Source organism: Erpetoichthys calabaricus, chromosome 7 (genome assembly GCF_900747795.2).
Source record: "Erpetoichthys calabaricus chromosome 7, fErpCal1.3, whole genome shotgun sequence".
Lineage (NCBI taxonomy): Eukaryota > Metazoa > Chordata > Cladistia > Polypteriformes > Polypteridae > Erpetoichthys > Erpetoichthys calabaricus.
The window spans coordinates 151,562,419-151,584,835 of record NC_041400.2 but is presented as its reverse complement, the minus strand read 5'-3'; the positions used below and the strand labels follow the sequence as shown (position 1 = coordinate 151,584,835).

At 35.3% G+C, this 22,417-nt stretch overlaps 1 protein-coding gene across 1 annotated transcript in view; it reads right to left on the bottom strand.

Moving 5' to 3' along the window:
• The window catches only part of adamts3 (ADAM metallopeptidase with thrombospondin type 1 motif, 3), a 324,662-nt gene that overhangs the window by 43,508 nt on the left and 258,737 nt on the right, over positions 1-22,417 (bottom strand). The window contains 2 exon segments of the mRNA XM_028805559.2: positions 12,308-12,388; positions 20,849-20,972. Of these exon segments, the coding sequence (XP_028661392.2) occupies positions 12,308-12,388; positions 20,849-20,972 (205 nt within the window).

Sequence of the window (22,417 nt, the reverse complement as noted above, 5' to 3'; positions counted from 1 at the left end):
ACATGTACTTTGTCAGCACGGCAAATTATAATTTTGCTAACTCTGTTCTCCAAGGTAAGAGTCTACACTTAAGAGGACATACAAGGCTGAATGTAGATGGAGGAAAACTAAATTTACAGTTCTCTATGAAATATTGAAGGCGCATATTACTGAATACAACAAAGTAATTCGACTAGAGAGGCTGCCCAGTTTTTCTAAATTTATAAATGAAAATACAGGAAATCAAAGTGTTTTTTTTCTTTTCTGCTATTGATCATCTTCTAAACCTCACATCAGTGGATTGCCCCCTGAATACTTCAAGCAAAGCTTTTGCAGCATTCTTTAATCATAAAATAAATTACATTAGATGTGATAAAATACATCCCTCAAAATCCTATACCATTGACCCTAATCAAGCTCACGATAGTGAACTAAATTCCTTCAATAAAATAGGTTTACTTGAACTTCATAGACCAATTACTCAATTAAAACCTTCAATTTGTACCCTTGACCCAGTCCCAATGTGCTTTTTTAACACTAGAATCCCTGAAGCCTATGAAAAAACTCATAATCCCAGCCCACCTTAAATTCCTTCGCACCTCTCTATCAACGTCTTTTGTTTTGTAAATGTGTTGATCAGCACAAGCTGCAAGCAGCCTGCTGTCCCAGATACCCCCACCCACCCCTTGAAGGAGTTCAACTCGGGGAAATAAAGTTCTCCCAGCTCAAACCAATGCTCCTTATTCGCGTGTGAGGTGCCTGGAGTTGTAAAAGGTACTGTAAATAATACAGTATATTGCTATTTGGAACACATGCATTTCATATGTGTTCCATGTCTACACAGATCTGGGTAAGTGTAGGATGAAAGGGAATGCGAGACAAGAAATGCTGAACAAATTCCTAAATCAGAAACTTTTTCCATGTTATACTAATAATGACGTGAAGTATATAATGTGTGAAGACTTTAGTCTAAATATCAAAAAAACACTTGCGCTTTTATTCAAGAATATAACCAGAGTTAAAAAAAAAGTCATTCAGTTTACAAGTTGCTGTTAATGAGTTACAAACCCAAGCTCAAATGTCAATTGACAGAAAGCTAATACATATTCCTGGGTTGTGCTGGGTGGTGAAGAAGTTTGAGCTGCTGCCTTACAACTGAAAGGTTGCTGGTTTGAGCCCCGGCAGTCCATGTTTTAAATAGTGAGCTGATGCAAGAGTCCTTACACGAACCAGCAACAGCAAGCACATCACACACCTCTTGCTTTGTCTTCACCGGCTTCCTGTGTCTTACAGGATCAAGTATTATATTCTATTTATTATCCACACAGTTGTAAATGGCCTTGCACTGCACTACATCAGTGACCTTTGTCATCACTATGCTACTGTTTGCCCAATAAGGTCTTCTGATTCTGGCAATCTTGTTGAGCCCCACACTAATCTGCACTCTATGGGTGACAGGGCCTTCAGTTGTATAGCGCCCAGATTTTGGAATGCCCTCCCTAAATTAATTAGATGAGCTGACTTCATTTGTACTTTTGATAAACAACTTAAAACTCATAGGTTCAAGAAGGCTTTTTACTTAACCTTGCATTCTGCCCCTTCTTTCAGTTTACCTCTCTGTCCGGATGGTCAGGATAATTTGTGTGTGTGCTATATCACAAATTATGGGATTTGTTCAGACATTTATTTTAGTATTGAATTTAGTATTATACTCTGGTTTATTCATTCTTTTATTCTATTTAAAGCATTGTACATCCTGTATTTATTTGTTTATTGTTCTGTGCAGAAACTGTTTGTATCTTAAGAGCCTTGAGCATGGGAAAGGCGCTACATAAATGTATTATTATTACTATTATAACAGGACTACCTAAGAAAGACATCAACCAGTTGCAGTTAGTACAAAATGCAGCAGTTAGAATCTTAACCAACAAAAGAAAATCTGGGCACATCTCACCAGTTTTAGCATTGTTACATTGGTTATAGTTGTCCTTTAGAGTAGATTTTAAAATACTATATTATATATATATATATATATATATATATATATATATATATATATATATATATATATATATATAGCTTTGAATAATCTTGCTCCCTTGTATTGTTTGGATTGCCTGTCCCCTTACATTCACAGTCAAATCTTTAGATCGTCTAACACTGGTTTGCTTATTATACCAGCAGCTACACATAAAAGAAGTGGTAAGGTGGCCTTCTGCTGGTATGCACCAAAAAATTTCGAATACTTTACTGAAAGAGATATGTCAGGCTAATACCATTAACCGATTAAAAAAAATATATTAAAAAACACTTTTTCGATTTGGCATTTTCTTAATTCATGGTCTGCTTTTAATGGATCATATATGCGTTGCAATATCATATACTTCATGGATGTGTTATAATTATTACTCCATACTTTTCCAACCTTACCACAGTACTATGCAGCTACTTGTGATGATGGAATGAAAGTAGATACTCTAACTTTCTATAAGACTAACTGCATCAAATTGACTAATATGAAAATTACAAAATAATAAGACTTGACTTTAGCAACCAACTTTATGTTAGGTAGAATGTCCAGTGGGGGCTGGGCAGTCTTTTTGCCTGGAACCCCTGCAGATTTTATTTTCTTTTTCTCCAGAATTTTACCCCTGGAGTTTTTTTGTTTTTTTCTGCCCTCCCTGGCCATCTGTCCATAGGATCGGACTTATCTCAATGGATTTAAAGAACTTATCTTCAAATTAAGATTCTACCACTTGTATAACTGTGTTGTGTAAGTGCATATTGATTCTTTATAAATTATGTTTTATATACAGGTGGAATCCCATTGTAGTTAAATTCATGGGGCCATAAAAATATTTTGTTTGTTTGGGGAAAATATGTGTACAGCTCTTTAGCTGCTGTGCTGTGTTTGGTAAACAGCTAACCAAAGGCAAAGTAATTGGTTGTCCTCTGCAAGATCAGGCTTACCACGTAATGTGCTTGTCACACAATGTTTACAACATTTCACACCAGACTTTGAGCTTCTCTTCCTCACACTTTCCTGGTCTACCACTGCTGTGATTCTGAGCCACTGCTGTTCTTCAAATCTGAAGAAGGGAGCTAAAGAAGGACGACTGCTCATGTCATGGCTCCTATCTTGAGTGTTGAAGTAACAGCTCCTATTTTGAACAAAGTCTTGAGACTGTACAGGTACAGAAATAAAGTACCTGTATTTAATTTTATTTTAAAATGAGACATTGGATGTAACTTTTTTTTTTATAGAAAAACAGGTATGAATACAGAACAGTACAGTATCCACTCACTACACAACTACCCACTTAGATGCTTGGAGGATCACTGACTCAGAATTCTGCTATTAGTATGATGTTGTGCCAACACTCTGGCCGAGACAGCCCAAAACTGGAAATTTCTCAACAGATTGTCACTTTCTTTTGTTCTAACAAGAAAGAGACAGCCTGTTTCAGAGTTCCCAAGACTCGGCAAAAAGTATAAGTGCGGCATTAAGTATTTTTTACATTGCCTTACTATCTTCCATGGCCATTTCTGGCTGAAAAAATTCTTGATAGATAGATAGATAGATAGATAGATAGATAGATAGATAGATAGATAGATAGATAGATAGATAGATAGATAGATAGATAGATAGATAGATAGATAGATAGATAGATAGATAGATAGATAGATAGATATCTTATTAATCCCAAGGGGAAATTCACATCAATTTACATTTTGGTAAAAATAAATCTGTTAAACATGATGTTGCATGAATGTTTATCTGGGTCCACAAAAAATATTCATTATTCTCAAAATTTCGTTACTTCAGTATTTGCTATAATGGGATTTGACCAGTATTAATTATTCTGTCGTATATATATTGCTGTTTTTTCTCTTGTAACTCTTCTTTTATACTGTGTAAAATACTTTGATTGAAATTTACATGTAAACATAATGAGAACATTTAAACTTTACACAGTAGGTCAGTCAACTGGGACGTGCACCTGAGTTCAAGCACTATGCCATAAAAACGTCTTATAATATACCTATAACTAAGGCACATATTGTGTTGTAGATCTTAACCCTAAGCAATCTTTAACAAAGAAACTGAATTAACTCTCTAAAGATAATCAATGCTCATACCAAGAATGTAGAGACTACTGACCTTAAGCCCAATGAGCATCTATGTCAAGGCTTCAAAATGCCTAACTGACTAACTTGATATATAAAATGTAGATATAGCAATTTTGCACAAAAGACCTGACAAATAATTATCCATCAAATTAAAAAGAAATCAGGAAAGATTATGAGTCTTTATAGCTGACAAATGTGGCTCAGCAAAAATAGAGACAGCATTCATCACCCAGTTCTTGTTCATGTGGGGTTTGCATGTCCTCCATGCATTTTAAGTAAACTGTTTCTGTGCTACACCAAATGTGGATAATGTACGGAAGTAAGCCCTGCGATGGGCTGGTGTTTTATACAAAAGTTCTTCCTTCCTTGTGCCCATTGCTGCCACGATAGGCACCATCCCATTATGGCCATAAACTGGATAAAGCAGCTTTGAAAATGTTAAGATTTTTCATTTTATTTGTTTACTACTGTATATTCTTTATTTTGGGAGGTGCTGTCTGAAAAAGTATGTGTGCCTCACCAATAAAGTTTCCTAAATTGCTACATTAAAATCCCAGTCTGTGACAAACTTTATTGTAAGAAAGAGGATTAAGCTTACATAAATTTTCAAGAAACTATTAAAACAATTATGAAGGTGTAAATGTATTAAGTATATTTAAGGTGTAAATTTCTCTGTCACTCAGTTGACCTGAAGGAAGTGCTTGTATGACAGGCGAAACATCTCAAAGACTACATAGCAAGTATAGTTGCTTTTGAGTTACTACTAATTGATACATCTAGACCTGGATGAATGAAAGCCTTCATAAACATATAACTTAGGAAAATTCAAAATCTGTGTTGAAAATTGAGGAAACTAATAAAGAGGAGAATTTTAGCTATGGCAGAGAGATACATTACAGGGGCTTAAGTTTACCAGGTTAAAATCGGACATATCCAAGGAAGCACACAGATGTAGGAGACCAAAGAGGAATACGAAGATGTGTTCATTTAATTTAAATCCACATTTTCCACGGCGTGTATGCTGTAGTTGTGTGGAAAAATGCAAAAAGTGCCTTGTGAGATGTTGCTTGATTTTTTTAAACTTTAATTAGAGTGTGACAGTGATCTTAAGTAAAAGACATTACTCTTTGCTTACTTGCCAACTTAGTCATTGCACATTGATAAGTATCATTCTAAACTGAAAGTAACAATTTGTATAATATACAACATCTTATGCACACTTAACATAAGCAATGTTGAAAAGTATAATGAGTGAAAAATGGAAAGTTATTCTGACTTGACCTGAATTTTTCAGTTGTCTTGAACAAGAAACTATTACGACATTATGCTGTTATTATGTTTAAGTAAAGTAATATTTGGAAAAGTAATTATTTTATTAAATGTTTAAAAACATGCCGTTTTAGACTGGTATTTTTTTTTTCAAAAATAATGAATTGGTGCCAGCAGCTTGTGGACATACTTTAAACACCTACAGGTAGAATGGATAATTGTTAATTATATAGTCTGATTCTCAGCTGAGTAATAGAGAAGTTATTTTTCATACATCTACAGTTTTTTAGTTCTTTTGCTATTTCCTGAAAGCCACTATGCCTTTCCTTGTTTAACATTTTTTAAAAGGTGATATAAATTTGAAAAATTAAATGACAATTTAATTGCCTGCATTAATAATATTGTAATGAATTAAATCATTTTAATAATTTCTAATGTTTCTAGATATTCTGAAAGAAAGTGTAGATTATAAATTGGTTCTTTTATAATTTTATTCAAGAGGTATAATGAGTGAAAAGAGGGTTATAATATGGTTGTAAATTGCTTGAATAGACTCGAACAACATGGTTGTATTCTTGCTTCTACTTCAGTGCACCTGTTAAATGAGGTTAATATTATATTTACATTTATATGCTTAGCAGGCGCTTTTATCTAATATGACTAATACCTCATCATATACAAATGTAACAACAACAACATTAATTTATATAGCACATTTTCATAAAAATAATGTAGCTCAAAGTGCTTTACATGATGAAGAAAGAAAAAAAAAGACAAAATAAGAATTAAAATAAGAGAACACTAATTAACATAGAATAAAAGTAAGGTCCGATGGCCAGAGAGGACAGAAAAAACAAAAAAACTCCAGATGGCTGGAGAAAAAATAAAATCTGCAGGGGTTCCAGGCCATGAGACCACCCAGCCCCCTCTAGGCATTCTACCTAACATAAATGACATCAATCAGTCCTCATTGTATTCAGGGATCTCATGGAAGAACTTGATGATGATGGTCATGTGGACTTCTGATCTTTAATCCATCAGTGTAGCCAGATGAATCAGTACATCTATTTAACACAAGCTATAGTTTGTAAGCCACCTATTATTTCTTATTCAACAATATTGTTTGGAAAAGATTATCAAAAAACAGAACTGTGGCAACTGACTGTAACAACTGTAATATTTCAACAGGTGGCACAATGACATACCAATATGTGTGCAGCCAAGCAATCTCTTATCCACACTTCAGTTCTGCTAAAAAACAATTCAAGTTGGTGTGAAAGTAAAGCTAATTTATAATAAATTAAGGGTACAATTATCAAATACAAACTCCTGAAACTGATGCCTTAAATCCTAGACAGTGAATAACACAATTATAAATAAAAAAGTATATAAACAAATAAACAAAAATACTGAAAAACCCTAAATTAACAAAAGGTAAAGAAACATCAAAAGGGAAGAACACATCTATGCTAACATTATTGGCTTGAGCTTTAAGAGCTCTGAATTTGATACACTTTGCGTAGCATTTACAAATTATTTTTGTGGGTGTGTGTTGTTTCACTTCTTCCTTCATTCCATACTGTACAAGGTTACTGAGAATTGACCGTGTAGGAGTATGAGACTGTACGATGTCTAGCATCAAAACATTGTTTGTTTCTTCCTACTGCAACTTAATCTATCTATAATGGAAAAAGTAGACTCAGAAGGATAGAAAAGCCGCCAGAATATGATATGTGAAGAAAAAAAATCCTTCAAACTAAAAGAAATGGGAAATGTTAATCTCTTGTAATCATTTCATCTGTCATTTCAAATTAAAGCTATAAATTTTGTTTTTACTAAAATTTTAGATTGTTGCAGTAAAAAAAATGACATTGTGTTTTACATTATACCATTTAAACCTGCTTAACCATTTTATTCATCAATTGAATTCCCATAATTTGCACTTATAACTTTCTTTAAATTCATACAGTATGTTGTCTAAATGCTTTCATATGGAGAAGTTCACCTTTCATTTAATTGCAAGGAAGTAATAGGTGCTGTTGTGTTGAAAGCCAGGCTCTGTCTCTCTGTAACACAACATTTCTGTGCCTTTCACCGGATCTGTGATTCTTTACTTTTGCACTCTGCCAATCACCTTCAAAGCTGAGAATTTCATTTGTTTTTTGGTGAACATTTAAGTTGGAAGTAGAAGTAGGACCAAAACACTAGAATGTCACTCATTAGCATCATTCAGAATGTAGTTACAGTACATTTCCCTCAATTTATTTTCATTATTTGTACTAATTTTAAAAAGTAGTACACTATCCCTGACACTACAGACAAGTCATAACTGTGAACATGCACTCTCAGCTCACATTGTCTTTATGTTCTGCAGGCTGTTTAAAAGCTCCAGTAACTTGCAAGAAAATGGAAACGTTAAGCATTCTTTTAATGAGTTTAGTGTTCCAGGTCACTGTGTTCAAATCATCTCTTAAAATGAAAACATGAAATACAGTGATCCCTCGCAATATCGCGCTTCGCCTTTCGCGGCTTCACTCTATCGCGGATTTTATATGTAAGCATATTTAAATATATATCGCGGATTTTTTGCTGGTTCGCGGATTTCTGCGGACAATGGGTCTTTTAATTTCTGGTACATGCTTCCTCAGTTGGTTTGCCCAGTTGATTTCATACAAGGGACGCTATTGGCAGATGGCTGAGAAGCTACCCAGCTTACTTTCTCTCTGTCTCTTGCGCTGACTTTTTCTGATCCTGACGTAGGGGGTGTGAGCAGGGGGGCTGTTCGCACACCTAGACGATACGGACGCTCGTCTAAAAATGCTGAAAGATTATCTTCACGTTGGCTACCTTCTGTGCAGCTGCTTCGTGAAGCGACATGCTGCACAGTGCTTCGCATACTTAAAAGCACGAAGGGCACGTATTGATTTTTTTATCTGTCTCTCTCTCTGTGCTCCTGACGGAGGGGGTGTGAGCTGCTGCCTTCAACAGCTTTGTGCCGTGGTGCTTCGCATACTTAAAAGCCAAACAGCCCTATTGATTTGTTTGCTCCTTTGAAGAGGAAGATATGTTTGCATTCTTTTAATTGTGAGACTGAACTGTCTTGGAGCACAGTTTAAACTTTTGAAAAAGAGACAAATGTTTGTTTGCAGTGTTTGAATAACGTTCCTGTCTCTCTACAACCTCCTGTGTTTCTGCGCAAATCTGTGACCCAAGCATGACAATATAAAAATAACCATATAAACATATGGTTTCTACTTCGCGGATTTTCTTATTTCGCGGGTGGCTCTGGAACGCAACCCCCGCGATGGAGGAGGGATTACTGTAATAAAAATAGGTTGGCACATTCTTAAATAATATGCATCCAAATATCCATTTTAATCCTGATTTTTTCCATTCAGAATTGCAGGGAGATGGAGTCTATCTTGACAGCATTAGATGAACAAGCCAACTCTTGATGAATGGTACTACACCATGTAGTTAACTTATTTATGCTGGGCTACTCTGGACAAAACACTTAACTTGGCACTTAACAAATGGAATATGAAAGGAGAATGCATTGGCCAAGGAAAAGCTCACAAGCGGAAGGGAAGACACATGCAAACAGACAATGACTATGTGTGGAATTAAATCCATGTCCCTTGAGCTTTGTGTCTGCACTGTGCTACCTTACTTTTCATTTAAATAGTAGAATTAAAAAAACAAGAAAAAAAAGGTCTGCTACATTTGCATGTCTATTGCCTACATGTCAGGAACACAGTCAGGAATCTTGATGTGACTTTATGTGATCTCCTCTTGTTCAATTAACATTTTTCTTTAATAACCCTGTCTTATCTTTTCCTTACGCTTACACATTTTAACTCTAAGCTAATTGCTCTGTGCAGACTCATGTTCTCTTTTGGCTCAAATTCTACAACTGCCCTTGCCTTTCTATATCTTCAAGAATAAAACTGCATGACGGATGTTTGTCATTTTCTTCACACTACTCACTCTGTTTTGCTCTCCCCATTGATTTAACAAAAAGATGATCAACTTTTGCATTGCGCACAGTAAGGAGACAATAAAAAAATACTTAATCTTCTGGTCTTTCCATGGTTTTGATTTTGAATATTTTCAGCCTCTGGTTTCTCGATGTCGTTAATTTACTTTGCTTGTCTGCTGACTGACCCTCCTCTTGTCAAGTATGCTGAAACTTGATGAGACTTCTCAATTGTAAAAAACTAGAATAAGTCTCCCATAACCATCTGAAGTACACCCAATGTATGGATATTCGGGCACCTGTCTAAGATAATCTAGCTCTGTGATCTTCAACTCAATATCTGCAGCTCTACTGACTAAATCAAATGCCAAGCAATTTCTACATATTCCATCCATCCATCCATTTTCCAACTTGCTGAATCCAAACACAGGGTCACGGGGGTCTGCTGGAGCCAATTCCAGCCAACACAGGGCACAAGGCAAGAACCAATTCCGGGCAGGGTGCCAACCCACTGCAGGACACACACACACAAACACACCCACACACCAAGCACAAACTAGGGCCAATTTAGAATCACCAATCCACCTAACCTGCATGTCTTAGGACTGTGGGAGGAAACCGGAGCGCCCGGAGGAAACCCATGCAGACACGGGGAGAACATGCAAACTCCACGCAGGGAGGACCCGGGAAGCGAACCTAGGTCCCCAGGTCTCAGAACTGTGAGGCAGCAGCGCTACCCACTGCGCCACTGTGCCGCCCATTTCTACATATTTTACTTGTAATTTTTCATTCTTCCTTGAGACTAAATATAATACTGTACTTCTTGTGCTTAACTTTATTTTTCTCTCTACTACTTGTTAATAGTGTTTCTAAACATTCAGATTGTATGCATTATGGTTTAATACTGTAGGCTGCTTTGGATAAAGGTGTCTGCTAAAAAATGCCAGTGCCCTACCTTATGTTAAATTCATTTTATGTGTAATATTTTTTTCATGAAATCTTTAAAATGTTACTGTTTTTAAATATTTTGAGATGTTGATTAACACTTTGATAGAATAGCTTGATAGAAGATACAATTAAACTATTTATGATTCAATGGCAAAAAATTTTAAAAAGAAGAAAACAAAAAAATACTGTTAGAATTCAAATTCTTTTTCTCATATTGTAGGGTCTGTCTACTTAACCCTAAGACCAAGCACTTTTAAACAGCTCCATGTCAACTGTTTTTAAAGCTTTGATCCGGTGCAAGCGCAGCATTGTCTTGGATTGTGGTTATTTTTATGTACTACTGAAGGTCAGATGAGATCCCAAGCTTTCAGTAGTACATTCATTCACTCCAGCACAGATACTGAATAAAAAACATCAATAGGCAAAAGAAACATAAAGGTAAAAATGCCACTAAAAACCTACACAGAAATAATGGATAGCTGGGCCAACAAACAAAAGAATTTAAAAAGTGCACTGTTAAATCACTGATTTTGTAGGGTCGATCAAAATTAATCAAAAATAAGAAAACCTTTCGTTAAAAAAAAAAACAAACTCATGTTGTGGATAAAAATGCAGCATCAGTGGTCAGATGATCTCACTTAATATTCTGAAGGCTAATATTTGCATTTACACCAAAAATACTGTATGAGCTATGAGCATCTAGCTTATAATGTATTGCTACATAGGATTGGTAGAAGATAAATAAATAAATAAAAAGAACTCCTCTCCTAGATATTTTTGTATTTATCTCAGTAATTGGTAGACCAGACATGACTGAAACAACAGTGCAATAGTGTGTCTAATGCACAGGTCAGGCTGGAGCAGGAGTCTGTACTGTGTACTGTAGGAGTCACCAAATAACTGAGAGAACACCATGTACTTGACTGAGGTTATAAGGCATGGTACCTCTCTAACTGGTTTTAATTAAAAAAAAAAACATTAAACCAAGAATTTCAAAAGAAAAAGATGTAGCCTTCATTGTGATAATAACCCTTGGTGGCAAATGGTAATAACTGTGAGTTTTAGCTTGAATTGTGTCCTTTGTGGATGCACAAATATTTAATTTCTTCTGCTTGAAATGCTAACTCCCAACATTTACATCTTTTAAAAATAAGATTGAAAATGAGGGGTTTCAAACTCTGCTCTCAAAGAACCATAATGACTGCATGTTTTTATTATATCCACTCTGAAAATCCCAGGCAAACCCTTTCCTTAATTAGACTACTTGATTTGTTGCATCTATACATAAGGCATGGATGCAAAATTATCCCGCAGTGTAATAATTAATACATTAATCATTTTTTAACAAAGATTACATTTGACATTTAACATATCTGCTTAATATGGACATTCATTGCTTAATACATGGTTTTTAAAAGCCATATACTTTGTGATGAACAAGCAAAGGTGTGCCTCATGATTAATCAGTTGATCCTCTGCAGGACAAATTGACTTGCACCTGCACTTGCTATTCAAAACAAATTATCCTTTTAGAAATAATTTAGGCATAAAGTGCTTGCTTAGCAAGCATACAAATAAGCCGCAATGAAGTCATGTAAATAAAATATTGTGAAGCAGGCTCCTGTCCAAATTTCAATGAAACAGCAAAACATGCCCTTACAGATTTTACCAAAACAAGGAATTCAGTTTAAAAAAAATGGAAACAGTCTCTTATTGATTGGTTGATTGCAGCCAGCAGCCACTACAGTCCCTCGAGGTCCAGAGTTTGACACGCCACGGTTAAATGCTAAAGCACAGTAGAAAAAACTAGGGTTTGCATTAGCTAAGCAGCACATTCCCTCCTTTTTGGTTTACTTGCTTCTTTTTTTCTATAGACAATAATACTAAAAGGCTGCGTCTCTGAAGCTGGATTCATCTGCTACAGTCTTATTTTGCTTGGTGATATTTTTGCCTCTCAGGAAAATTCAAAAATCACTCATTTCCAGTTTTTTTGGCACAACTTACCAAGTATGTGAGGGGAGGTTTCATCCTCTTGAATGAACACATGTCTACCACCGGGTGGAATGTCAAACATCTTAAGGTAACCTTTGCACATTTTGATCAGTCATGAAGCAAGGATTTAAAAAACATAATAGTAGTGGTTAGTAGAGCATTGAACACAAATAAACCTTGCAGAAGTGGGCATCCTTTTCATTGAAGGCATTTTGGACTAATCATTAACTGGCTTTTAACTGACTAGAGTGTATTACCCCAAATGCTAGTTAAACATGCCTGCAAAAGAAGAACCTAACAATGTAAGCCAGACCAAAGTTTCAAAATGATTTATTTTTTGCTGTTTTTTGTCTTTTGATGCAGAATTCTGGTTATTAAGCCTATTTTATCATATCATACAACCATACATTTTTCTTCTTTTTAAGAAAACACAATTTTAGAGATTTATTATTTCTTAACTGTTGAAAGTGATTATAATCATCTTCACACTTTTTCTTCAATTTATCTTCTCTACCTGAATATTACCTTGTTAATGGCTCCCTGTCTCTGGGATAATTCCAGCCCTGTGTCCCTTAAATGGGTTAAGCTGGTTTTGGACAGGTTAGGTTATGTTTTTATTCTACAACAATTAAGAATTTCTGCAAATAATTATAAATCCAACTCTGTAGTTCATTATTGCAAACTTCCCTTTTATTTAACCTCATGAAGAACTAATACCAAATAAGTGTATAACAATATGCTCACATTGCAATGTTGTCTGAAATGGAGTATGATGAAGGTCTAAGAAATACATTTTGAAACTTTAGTTTGGTAACTACAGTTAGAAATACTACTTACATACAACAAAATGGCCTTCATTACACACAGGATGTCCCTTCTTCTGCAAATCGCTTTAACTTACCAAGAGTATTTTTGGATTCCTTTGTTTCAGAGAGATAAACATTTCGCGCTCTTTTGGGTAATGAAAATGCTCCTCTCGTCTTCCCTTAAATAAAATGTTTTTAATTAGTCAAAGATAATGAATTTGCCCCCATTGACCTCTACAGACTATAAAACTATAAAATATTATATAATATGTAATATTCACACTACTTTCATGTATTTCTTTCTTTAGGTAAGATTAAGTAAGCAGAGCAGATGACAGAAAACTATTATAGCAAAGAGAAATGTCCCATTCACAAAATTATGCAGATTTCCATATTGCAGTGGTGGAAAATAATGAAATACATTTACTTTTGCTGCTGTACTTGAGTAGACTGTATAAGGAATTGTACTTTTTAAAGTATTTTTAAATGCAAATGCTTTTACTCTTTACAAAGTGTATTTATTTAATAATAATTCTACTTCATTACATTTTTAAAATGGGTCATTACTAAGAACACTTGATTGCTTATGTTCCAAATACGAAATTTACAATGAAGAATCAAAATATAACTGCAAGCAAATATTTTTCGGGGTTGTAAGTCATCAAGATACTGGTGTGCTAGGTGCTATACGATACTAAATGACTTAAATGGCCGTGCCGTTCTCTCTAGCATGTATCAGTGCGTGGATCTCAGTATATTGCTTTATAAAGATGCAGTGTGTTGGTCAATGGCTGTTTAAGTCCTACAGGCCCTGCCTTAAATCTCATGTGATGTGACTTTACATTTTCTACATGAGGAGACTACCGGTGCCATGCCTGATATGGCGGATAGCTCTTGATATAGTGGCAGCACTCTTTATAAAGTACAGACCGGACACCCCTGGCCAGACTTAGTAAGGCTGTTCAGCCGCAAGGACATACTGTAAAACCAAGCAGCTTCATTATGCGGTGAAAACTCTGCTTTCCAAAAACCATGGAGTTGTATGTATACATGAACTCTTTCTCAAACTTATGAAAAATTAAATTTGTTGATTTTTTTAAACTAGCAGGGTATATATAATGATACAGTACAAATAATAATAATCATACTTGTTGGTGTTTGAAAGATACTGCAGTAAAATTCTGATAGTCAAACTGAGGCAAATATAAAGGTGCAGAAACAAAAGGTGCAACTGTAGTGATGGAAAAAGACGAGTCAGCCCATTATTGTTTTTAAAAATAAGGTGGTTTAGTGCACGTACAGTACAGTAAAAGAGTTGAAAATGACTTCAGTTCCTTTATAGCGCACCAATATTTAGTGATTCTAGCTACTGATTGCTATGCACTGAAAAATATAACTTTTGATATAGTAGTGCAATTTCAAACACAAGGGGTTTGTACTGTGTTTCTGATACAGGTAAAGACAGTAAGAAACAAGCGCCACATAATGATAAGTTGAATTTATTTTTATAATTACATCTCAGATATTAGAAATGCGGGTGGCACGGTGGCGCAGTGGGTAGCGCTGCTGCCTTGCAGTTGGGAGACCTGTGTTCTTCCTGCGTGGAGTTTGCATGTTCTCCTCTGGGTGCTCCGGTTTCCTCCCACAGTCCAAAGACATGCAGGTTAGGTGCATTAGCAATCCTAAATTGTCCCTAGTATGTGCTTGGTGTGTGGGGGTGTGTGCCCTGTGGTGGGCTGGCGCCCTACCCGGGGTTTGTTTCCTGCCTTGCACCCTGTGTTGGCTGTGATTGGCTCCAGCAGACCCCCGTGACCCTGTAGTTAGGATATAGCAGGTTGGATAATGGATGGATATTAGAAATTAATAGTTAGTGTGCTGAGATGTAATTAATGGGATATAATCAAAAATGTTATAAAATGTTTATTGATGTTTTATAGTTAAATTTACTGGCTACTAAGCCAATATTCTGGTCGCTAATTAAAATGGTTTTACCTAGTGGTAATAATGATAGAATTTTAATTGTGTACTGCATTAATTTTACTTTTATAAAACGTATAGGCGTCTGTGCTTCTTAAAGGCCGAATGGCAGCTCAGCTTGCAGTAACTATTTTTACTACAGTAATTTGAACTTCACATTTCATTCTAAATGTAACATTAACCTTGTTAGGTTACTGCCTTTAATCGACTCTGTGAAAATCAGTTTTAATATTTTGAAAAAAGAAATAGGGCTCCAACAAGATCTGTACACATTGGCCCCATTACCTGTAAATCCATCACTGTAGCCAAGCATTGTTGCAATCAATGCCCATTTGTCTAAAAGGATAAGATATGATAACAGGACTTACCATTTTAAAAAAGATGTTCTCCGTCGTTACATCATAGTGAGGTGCACATAGCATAAACAATAGCTGCCTTCCCTTACAAATGACTTTAAACTAGCAACCAACAGATATGGTTGTATTGTCTTAACACATATTTGAAGTAACAACTGACAAAATTCACATGGCCTGTACACGTTTAGTACTGTACACCAGGGGTCCCCAACCCCCGGTCCGCGGCCCACTACCGGGCCACCGCCGTCTGACAGCCGGGCCGCGAGAGAACTGCCGGCAACGGAGACTCACTGAGACTTTTCAGAACGCTTGGTGGGCGGGGCTTTGCAGCGGCGCAGAGAGAGGAGAGAGACGAGGTGACAGAGTATTATAACAAAGTTATTTTTATGGTCCCGACAGTTTCCCATATGACACAAGTCTATAGAAATCGCGTTACTACGAAGTACATTCAGCAGATGCTTTCATTACAACGAAGTGATCTTGAAATGCTTGAACGAATCATCTACAGAGCAGCTAGATCTGTGGTCACAGCTCAGTTGTGACGTTTGCACAACGATCCCCAAACAGAAACATTGTAAAAAACATCTCTTTCTTCGAACTTTCCTCGTACTGGTTTTTTTTTTTTTTTGCTGTGTTTGTTTTCTGTGGTTTTCAGTGATACCTTTTGCTTATTGCTTGTCAACATTTGAAAAACATCCATTGGAATTTAACTCATTGTTACCCTCCTATAGAAACGGCAGACACGAAAAAAAGATAGCAGTGTTAATGTTTGTGATGTGCAATCTGTTGGAATGACAAATGCAAAGCATATGTGTTTGTTATATGCAAAAAAAGAAGAAAAATCTCAGGTTGCAAACATATGCGAACTGCTTAATAACTTAATAACAATAGAAATGTTGTGTAAATTGTGTATAAAACTAGACCCAACCCCCCCACCCCGACCGGTCCGTGGAAAAATTTGCATCTAATAAAGTGGTCCTTGCTGTCAAAAAGGTTGGGGAGCACTGCTGTACACCATATCAACATCATTAAAAAATTCTGTTTGAGAAACTTTCTGTGCCAAATTCCTACATTTTTGTTGTTTTTTATTCAATACTTTCATATATATGAGGAAGAGCAGCACAACCACATGAATCTGAGTTTTAAAAAATACTTCAAAGTGCAGGTGCTGTGCTGATTCTACTTACTGAATATCAATGAGATTAAAAAGCTTTTAAATAACCTTTTTCACTTTTACTTCAGTAATTTACAAAGTATCTTACAGTAGTTGCTATTAGATACCTTTACTTTTACTTTAGCAACTTTTGTCTAAGTAACATTACTTCTACTCTTCCACCTTTGTCAAATTGTAATTTAAAGATGGAATTGTACCAAATTACTGTACATGCTGGCTTAACTTTAAACATATAGTAGGATGTAGTCTAATTATTTTATTGTTAAAATAAAATAAAGAATATTGACTGTACCTTTGCAATGGCTTTAGATGAAACCAAGCAAATAAACTACCGGAAGGCATAAAACTTGCAACTGCCCCTCACATTATTTCATAGCTCTTCATCACATATTAAACATTTATAAATATCACTTTTTTAACCAATAATGTATGAATATTAAAAATATATCTACCCACTTATTAAACACTGTTTAATCTAATTTTGGAAAACTGGATTCAAGACAGAAACCAACCCTGGACCATTCAGTACTCCATCGCTGGATAGTGTCCTTAAAACACTTACACTTACTCACACTGTGCTATTTCAGAGCTTAAGTGACACAACCTGCACATGTTTACTGTACAGTTACAAGGACCAAGAACAACTCCACACTGACAGAGGTTGGACTAGGATTCTAACTTGGTTATTACTTATTTATTATTTACTGTTTTACAGCACAACATGCATGCCACTACTACACATTTGTTTAATACAAGAGGACATCAAAAACTGTAGCAGCATCACACAGTACCTAACTGAATGCCATCTTTGGTAAAAAAAACATTAAAATAAATTAACATGTTATAATTTAAATTTAGTGGAAGGCTTCTGTCCTCGGTCAACTGACTATGTGAGAAAGAGGAAGATGTCTGTCCTTATTGAATAGACTAAATTGAAAAACACAACAGTAATTTGGCTTTTAAAATACCATTAAAAGGAAGGGTTTTTTTTTCAATAAAATATAACCCAAGTCTCATAATTTTCAAAAACGTAATTAATGCATGTTTCTATATCTACAAAGTATTGAAGAGTTTATAAAATTTCTGTATGAGTATTCTCAACATTAAGTGTATCTCAAACTATATTTAATGCATATTTTTGTTCTATCCATTTGAAACATTTATATTTAGTTAATCTTACACCTAAATATTTTGCTATTTTTAAAAACTTTAGTCCCATATGTTTGCTGAGATATTTTCAATGTTAAATTGTATTTGTATTTACCACATCACAGAAATTACCATCTGCAAAGGTCATTACATGTATGAATGCTTTCTGTAATTGAATTCAATGTAAAGATCTAAATCTGGTCTTTTATCATTTGGACATCTACATCTAATTTGTGAATAGGACTCATTAGAAAAGGTCAATGAAAGCAAATAACATTATTAAAAAAAAGGAAGGTCAGTTAGCACTGGATACTTGCAGGTTTTATTTTCCAGCAACTGGGTTTCTTTATGCCATCTCTTGCTTATTTGTTTTCCTGTTAAGAAAGTGTTATGCATTTTATATTTCAATTAAAAACAATGGTGAAAAATGCAGATTTTAAGGGAGAGTTATGACAAAAGTAATTATTTAAAGCAGCATATAAATTCTGACAAGCAGATGAAGAACATTATGCTATAAAATGTTTGCACAAACATTTTATCACTTTATGATAAAACTGAGGCAATAATTAAGCAAAATATTAAATAATCAATTACTCATTAATTTAATTTCAGTATTTTGTTACGTGATTTTGTGCTAAATAAATAACCTGAAAAGCAGACTAAATTACGAAATAAAATACAAAAATATGTTCAGTCCTGCATTTATCGTTTAATATTCTCAACATGCTTTACAGAAAATGCTTTTATGAATACTTTCAGTATAAACATTGTCTAGGAAATTATGACTCTTGATTACAAAAAAACAGAAATTAAAGTTATCAAATTGCAAGAGGCCATATGGAGAGAAAGCACAGCTGTAGCTTTGGGTGAAGTGCTGTAGAGGAAAGTGTTTTTTGGATTGCTAACATGATTGTATAAGATATCCCTAATCCAACCATAAGGAAGTTATTTCTGTGTTTATATGTTGAATCACGTAAGCACTAAGAGTGTTTCACAGGCTATGCTGAAGAAAAATATGGGGAAAGTCTTTAGGTGTTATACAGTCACTAACCACTGTGAGATATGGCCGGCCATTCATCCCGGCCAATACCCCCAGGCCGCTAGATGCAGCCCTCCTTGCAACGTGGAGATGCCCCGAATTCCAGCAGGGCATCATGGACTATGGAGATTTAATGCACAGCCCTGCTGGATAACGTCGGGGTCGCCAGGGGATGCTGCAGGGAGACACAGAGACGTTTATTTTCCATACAGCCCGGAAGTAAATCACAGCCACATGGTTGGAAGAAATAAAGTGCTTCCGGGCTGATGAAGAAAAGGAGAAGTTTTTACCTGACCCAGAAGTGATAGAAAGTCACATGGACTGAGGGACAGAAACACTTCCGGGTCACGGACTATAAAGGACTCTGGGAAATCCCAGACGGACGAGCTGAGTTGGGAGGCAGGGTGGCTAAGCGTCTGGGAGTGGAAGATTGTTTATTTGATTATTGTGATTGTTATTGTAGTATTGATTGTTTATTGAAGTATAGTGGAGGTGGAGGTGCTTTGTGCACATTTATTATTATAATAAATAACATTTTGGACTTTTATCTGGTGTCTGACGGCTGGTCTGAGGGTTCAAGGGGTCAACAGTGCCCTTATTGTCACACCTCAATCAGAATCTGCTTGAAGATGTCTGATGTCACTTCTGCTTCCATGTCACAAGCCCCACCCCTTGTGGTTTCCACGGGTATTTAAACAGACAGCTCATTGGATGTTGGTGTTTATTATTTATTCTAAGAAGGATTGAGCTGTCTACCAGAGAAACTATATTTAAATTTGTTAAACTGAATAAACCCCATAACTGTAAGTCAAGTAGAAATTCACAGGCTAATTCCTCTGTATAAGTGAATTTCTCATTGTATCTAATTGCTTTGTGCATCTCCCAACATTTAAGAAAAACGCAGCTCTATATTTACTGTATAGTGTTTAAGAATCAAATACATCATGGAATGCGCTAAAACAATTTTAGTCTTTGTGAACAGTTTAAAAATCTTTCATTACTTTAATTTCAAAATGGCTGATACATCTTTTGTACATAGGCGAATATTAAAAGTCTAGTTGTGCTACCCGTCAAAGACCTGTTGAAAGATAAGTAATTAATGCACACCTCAGCTTTTCTGATACATGGTTTGTCCATTAGGTCTGGTATAATAATATACACCTGATACTTTTCCCTTGTGGTAGCCTTTTCCTCTTTGGATAGGTCTGCCTGTTTTCGTTGCTTCCTCTCGACATCGCCTACTGAACTGACAACTCTTATAGTCTAAGCATTTTTGCAAAGAAAATGCGGAGCTGGTTGCTACCACATTGACCTGGTTTAGTAACTCTAGCCTAGTTATGTTGAGGCATTGGTTTCTAGTTGTGTACTTCGATTTACCATTATTTTCACTCTATAATTGCCAGTCGTGAAGTTATCAATCATTAGCGTTAAGGATTTAATCATATTATAGTAAGCAGTTTTTTCTTGCCCTCCTTTTCTCACTCTTTAGTACTTCTCATATTCTGTTCTCTTTCTCTGTCTAATGGCATAAGTACAGAACACAATACCCTGCTAACTGGATAGACATGCAAATAAACACACACACACACGCACACACGCACACACACACACACACACACACACACACACACAGACACTTCTCTTTATATTATGGTGGAAAAGATAATCAAGAGAGTAATTGATTATTGTAATATTTAACAGCCATAGCTCTCAAAAGAATTACAATCATTATTAATTGATGCTTTTCATCATTCAATACTTTTAATAGAAAAACTAGTAATGCATTTTTAATGACTGGAATCTTAGAAAGTGATTATACTGTTAATAATGGTCTGTTTTCCAAATGCAATACTAGAAGCATCTAAGGATATGCCTTAAAATACATTCACATTTGAAGAAATAGTTTAGTAGAAATGTTTATGGAATTCACCAAATCCAAAAAGGGATCTATACATTTCAGTAAACAGTCAAACCCATAAAACAGACTTGATAATATTACAATTTTCAAAAGCCAAAACATTTTGCTTTAAATTCAGATGATAACAACCCTACCAGGTTTCTTAGGTGTTCTCGTGAAGGTCCCTTTCACTGTTCTACAATGGGAGTTATCGCCTCCACAGACTCCACATTTATCTTCAACTTTACTGGACCCAATTTCTTTGTCACAGCCTACTTTCTGTGGAACAAAGGTAGAATATATTACATACTGCATTAAAAAGGTTGAATTTGGTACACAACCATTGTTTTCCTATTTCTATTTTCATTGTTATAACATTTTATCACACTAAATGTCAGTGTGCTTTACAAAAAATAAGACTAAAATCTTTCCAAGCTATTCAAAACACCAATATTCACATTTGATAATTATCAATGATTTTGTCAGTACTAATATTTCATGCGATGTAATCATCAATAAATTAACATTTTAATTTGAGAAAAGCAATTTGTCATCTGCATGGAAAAATGTAATACACAAGCTTCAACACAGTGATCTAATTTAAAAAAAAACTACTTGGTCAGCACATTTCTAATCCAGCATGGTTAGAGAAAGGTCAAACATATTGCTTTTATATTTTACATATGACACTATCAATGAAGTACTGCTTGTGGGTGAATTCTGTACCATAATCAGTCTGACTGTACAGTACAAAGAATGAACAGTTGATAAATATTCATTGTCATGATATTAACTGTAAAATATATCAAAACTATTTCTTTTGCATTTTTGCTACATAATGGAAGGAAATAAGTTTCATCATACATATGTTTAATGTGAAATTGGTGAAAACTGTGGGGACAATAATGATCAGGTTAACCAGAATCTGATAACAATGAGACATTTGGTGTAGTGGCGCACAAAATGTTAACAGAGAGACAGACTTTCCTCAGATTAAAGGAGTTGATCTTAACAGAGATTAACAGATAGTGGTCTCTTCTTATTGTAAATATTCCTTAAAAAGGAACACTGAAAAGCTGGTGGAAGACTGAAAACATGATCACTAAAGAATTACAATTTCAGTCTCAAATTTTCCAATGTTACCATGTGTGATTTTCACTTGTGTTGATCCATCTAAAGTGACTGAACCAATGGCCATCTTTTATATTTTAGCTAGCTAGTAACATAAAATGTTCCAGCCTTTGAAAATCTCAATTAAACATGTAAAACACTTTAAATCTATATTTACCTACTTGTAGACTATTTAAATCACAGAACAAAAGGAATGAAAGAGTTGCATAGGGCAGTGGTCTATTCATCACAGAGAAGAAGCCTTAAAAATAATAAGCAATACTAGAAACCACATTATGTTTTGCCCCAAACACTAATTCACTGTGTGATCATTGTCATGAGAGTAACCATTCTACTATGTTCAAAGTGACCAAAATACGTGGGTCATAAGAAAGGTGGTGCCTAAAAGGTTTAGGTGTTACATGGCTGTTTTTCCTAGTTCCAAGATGGATATCTTTAACTGAGCCAGCTCTGCTCATTGTTAGATGATTTCTAGACTAAATAACGGAGTCTGAAGCCCCAAGAGGTAAAAGGAATAGGCTCCACTCACAATAATAACGCTTAAAGAAAAAGCTTCTGATCATGCCATATTGGCTGCTGACTGTGCATTTATG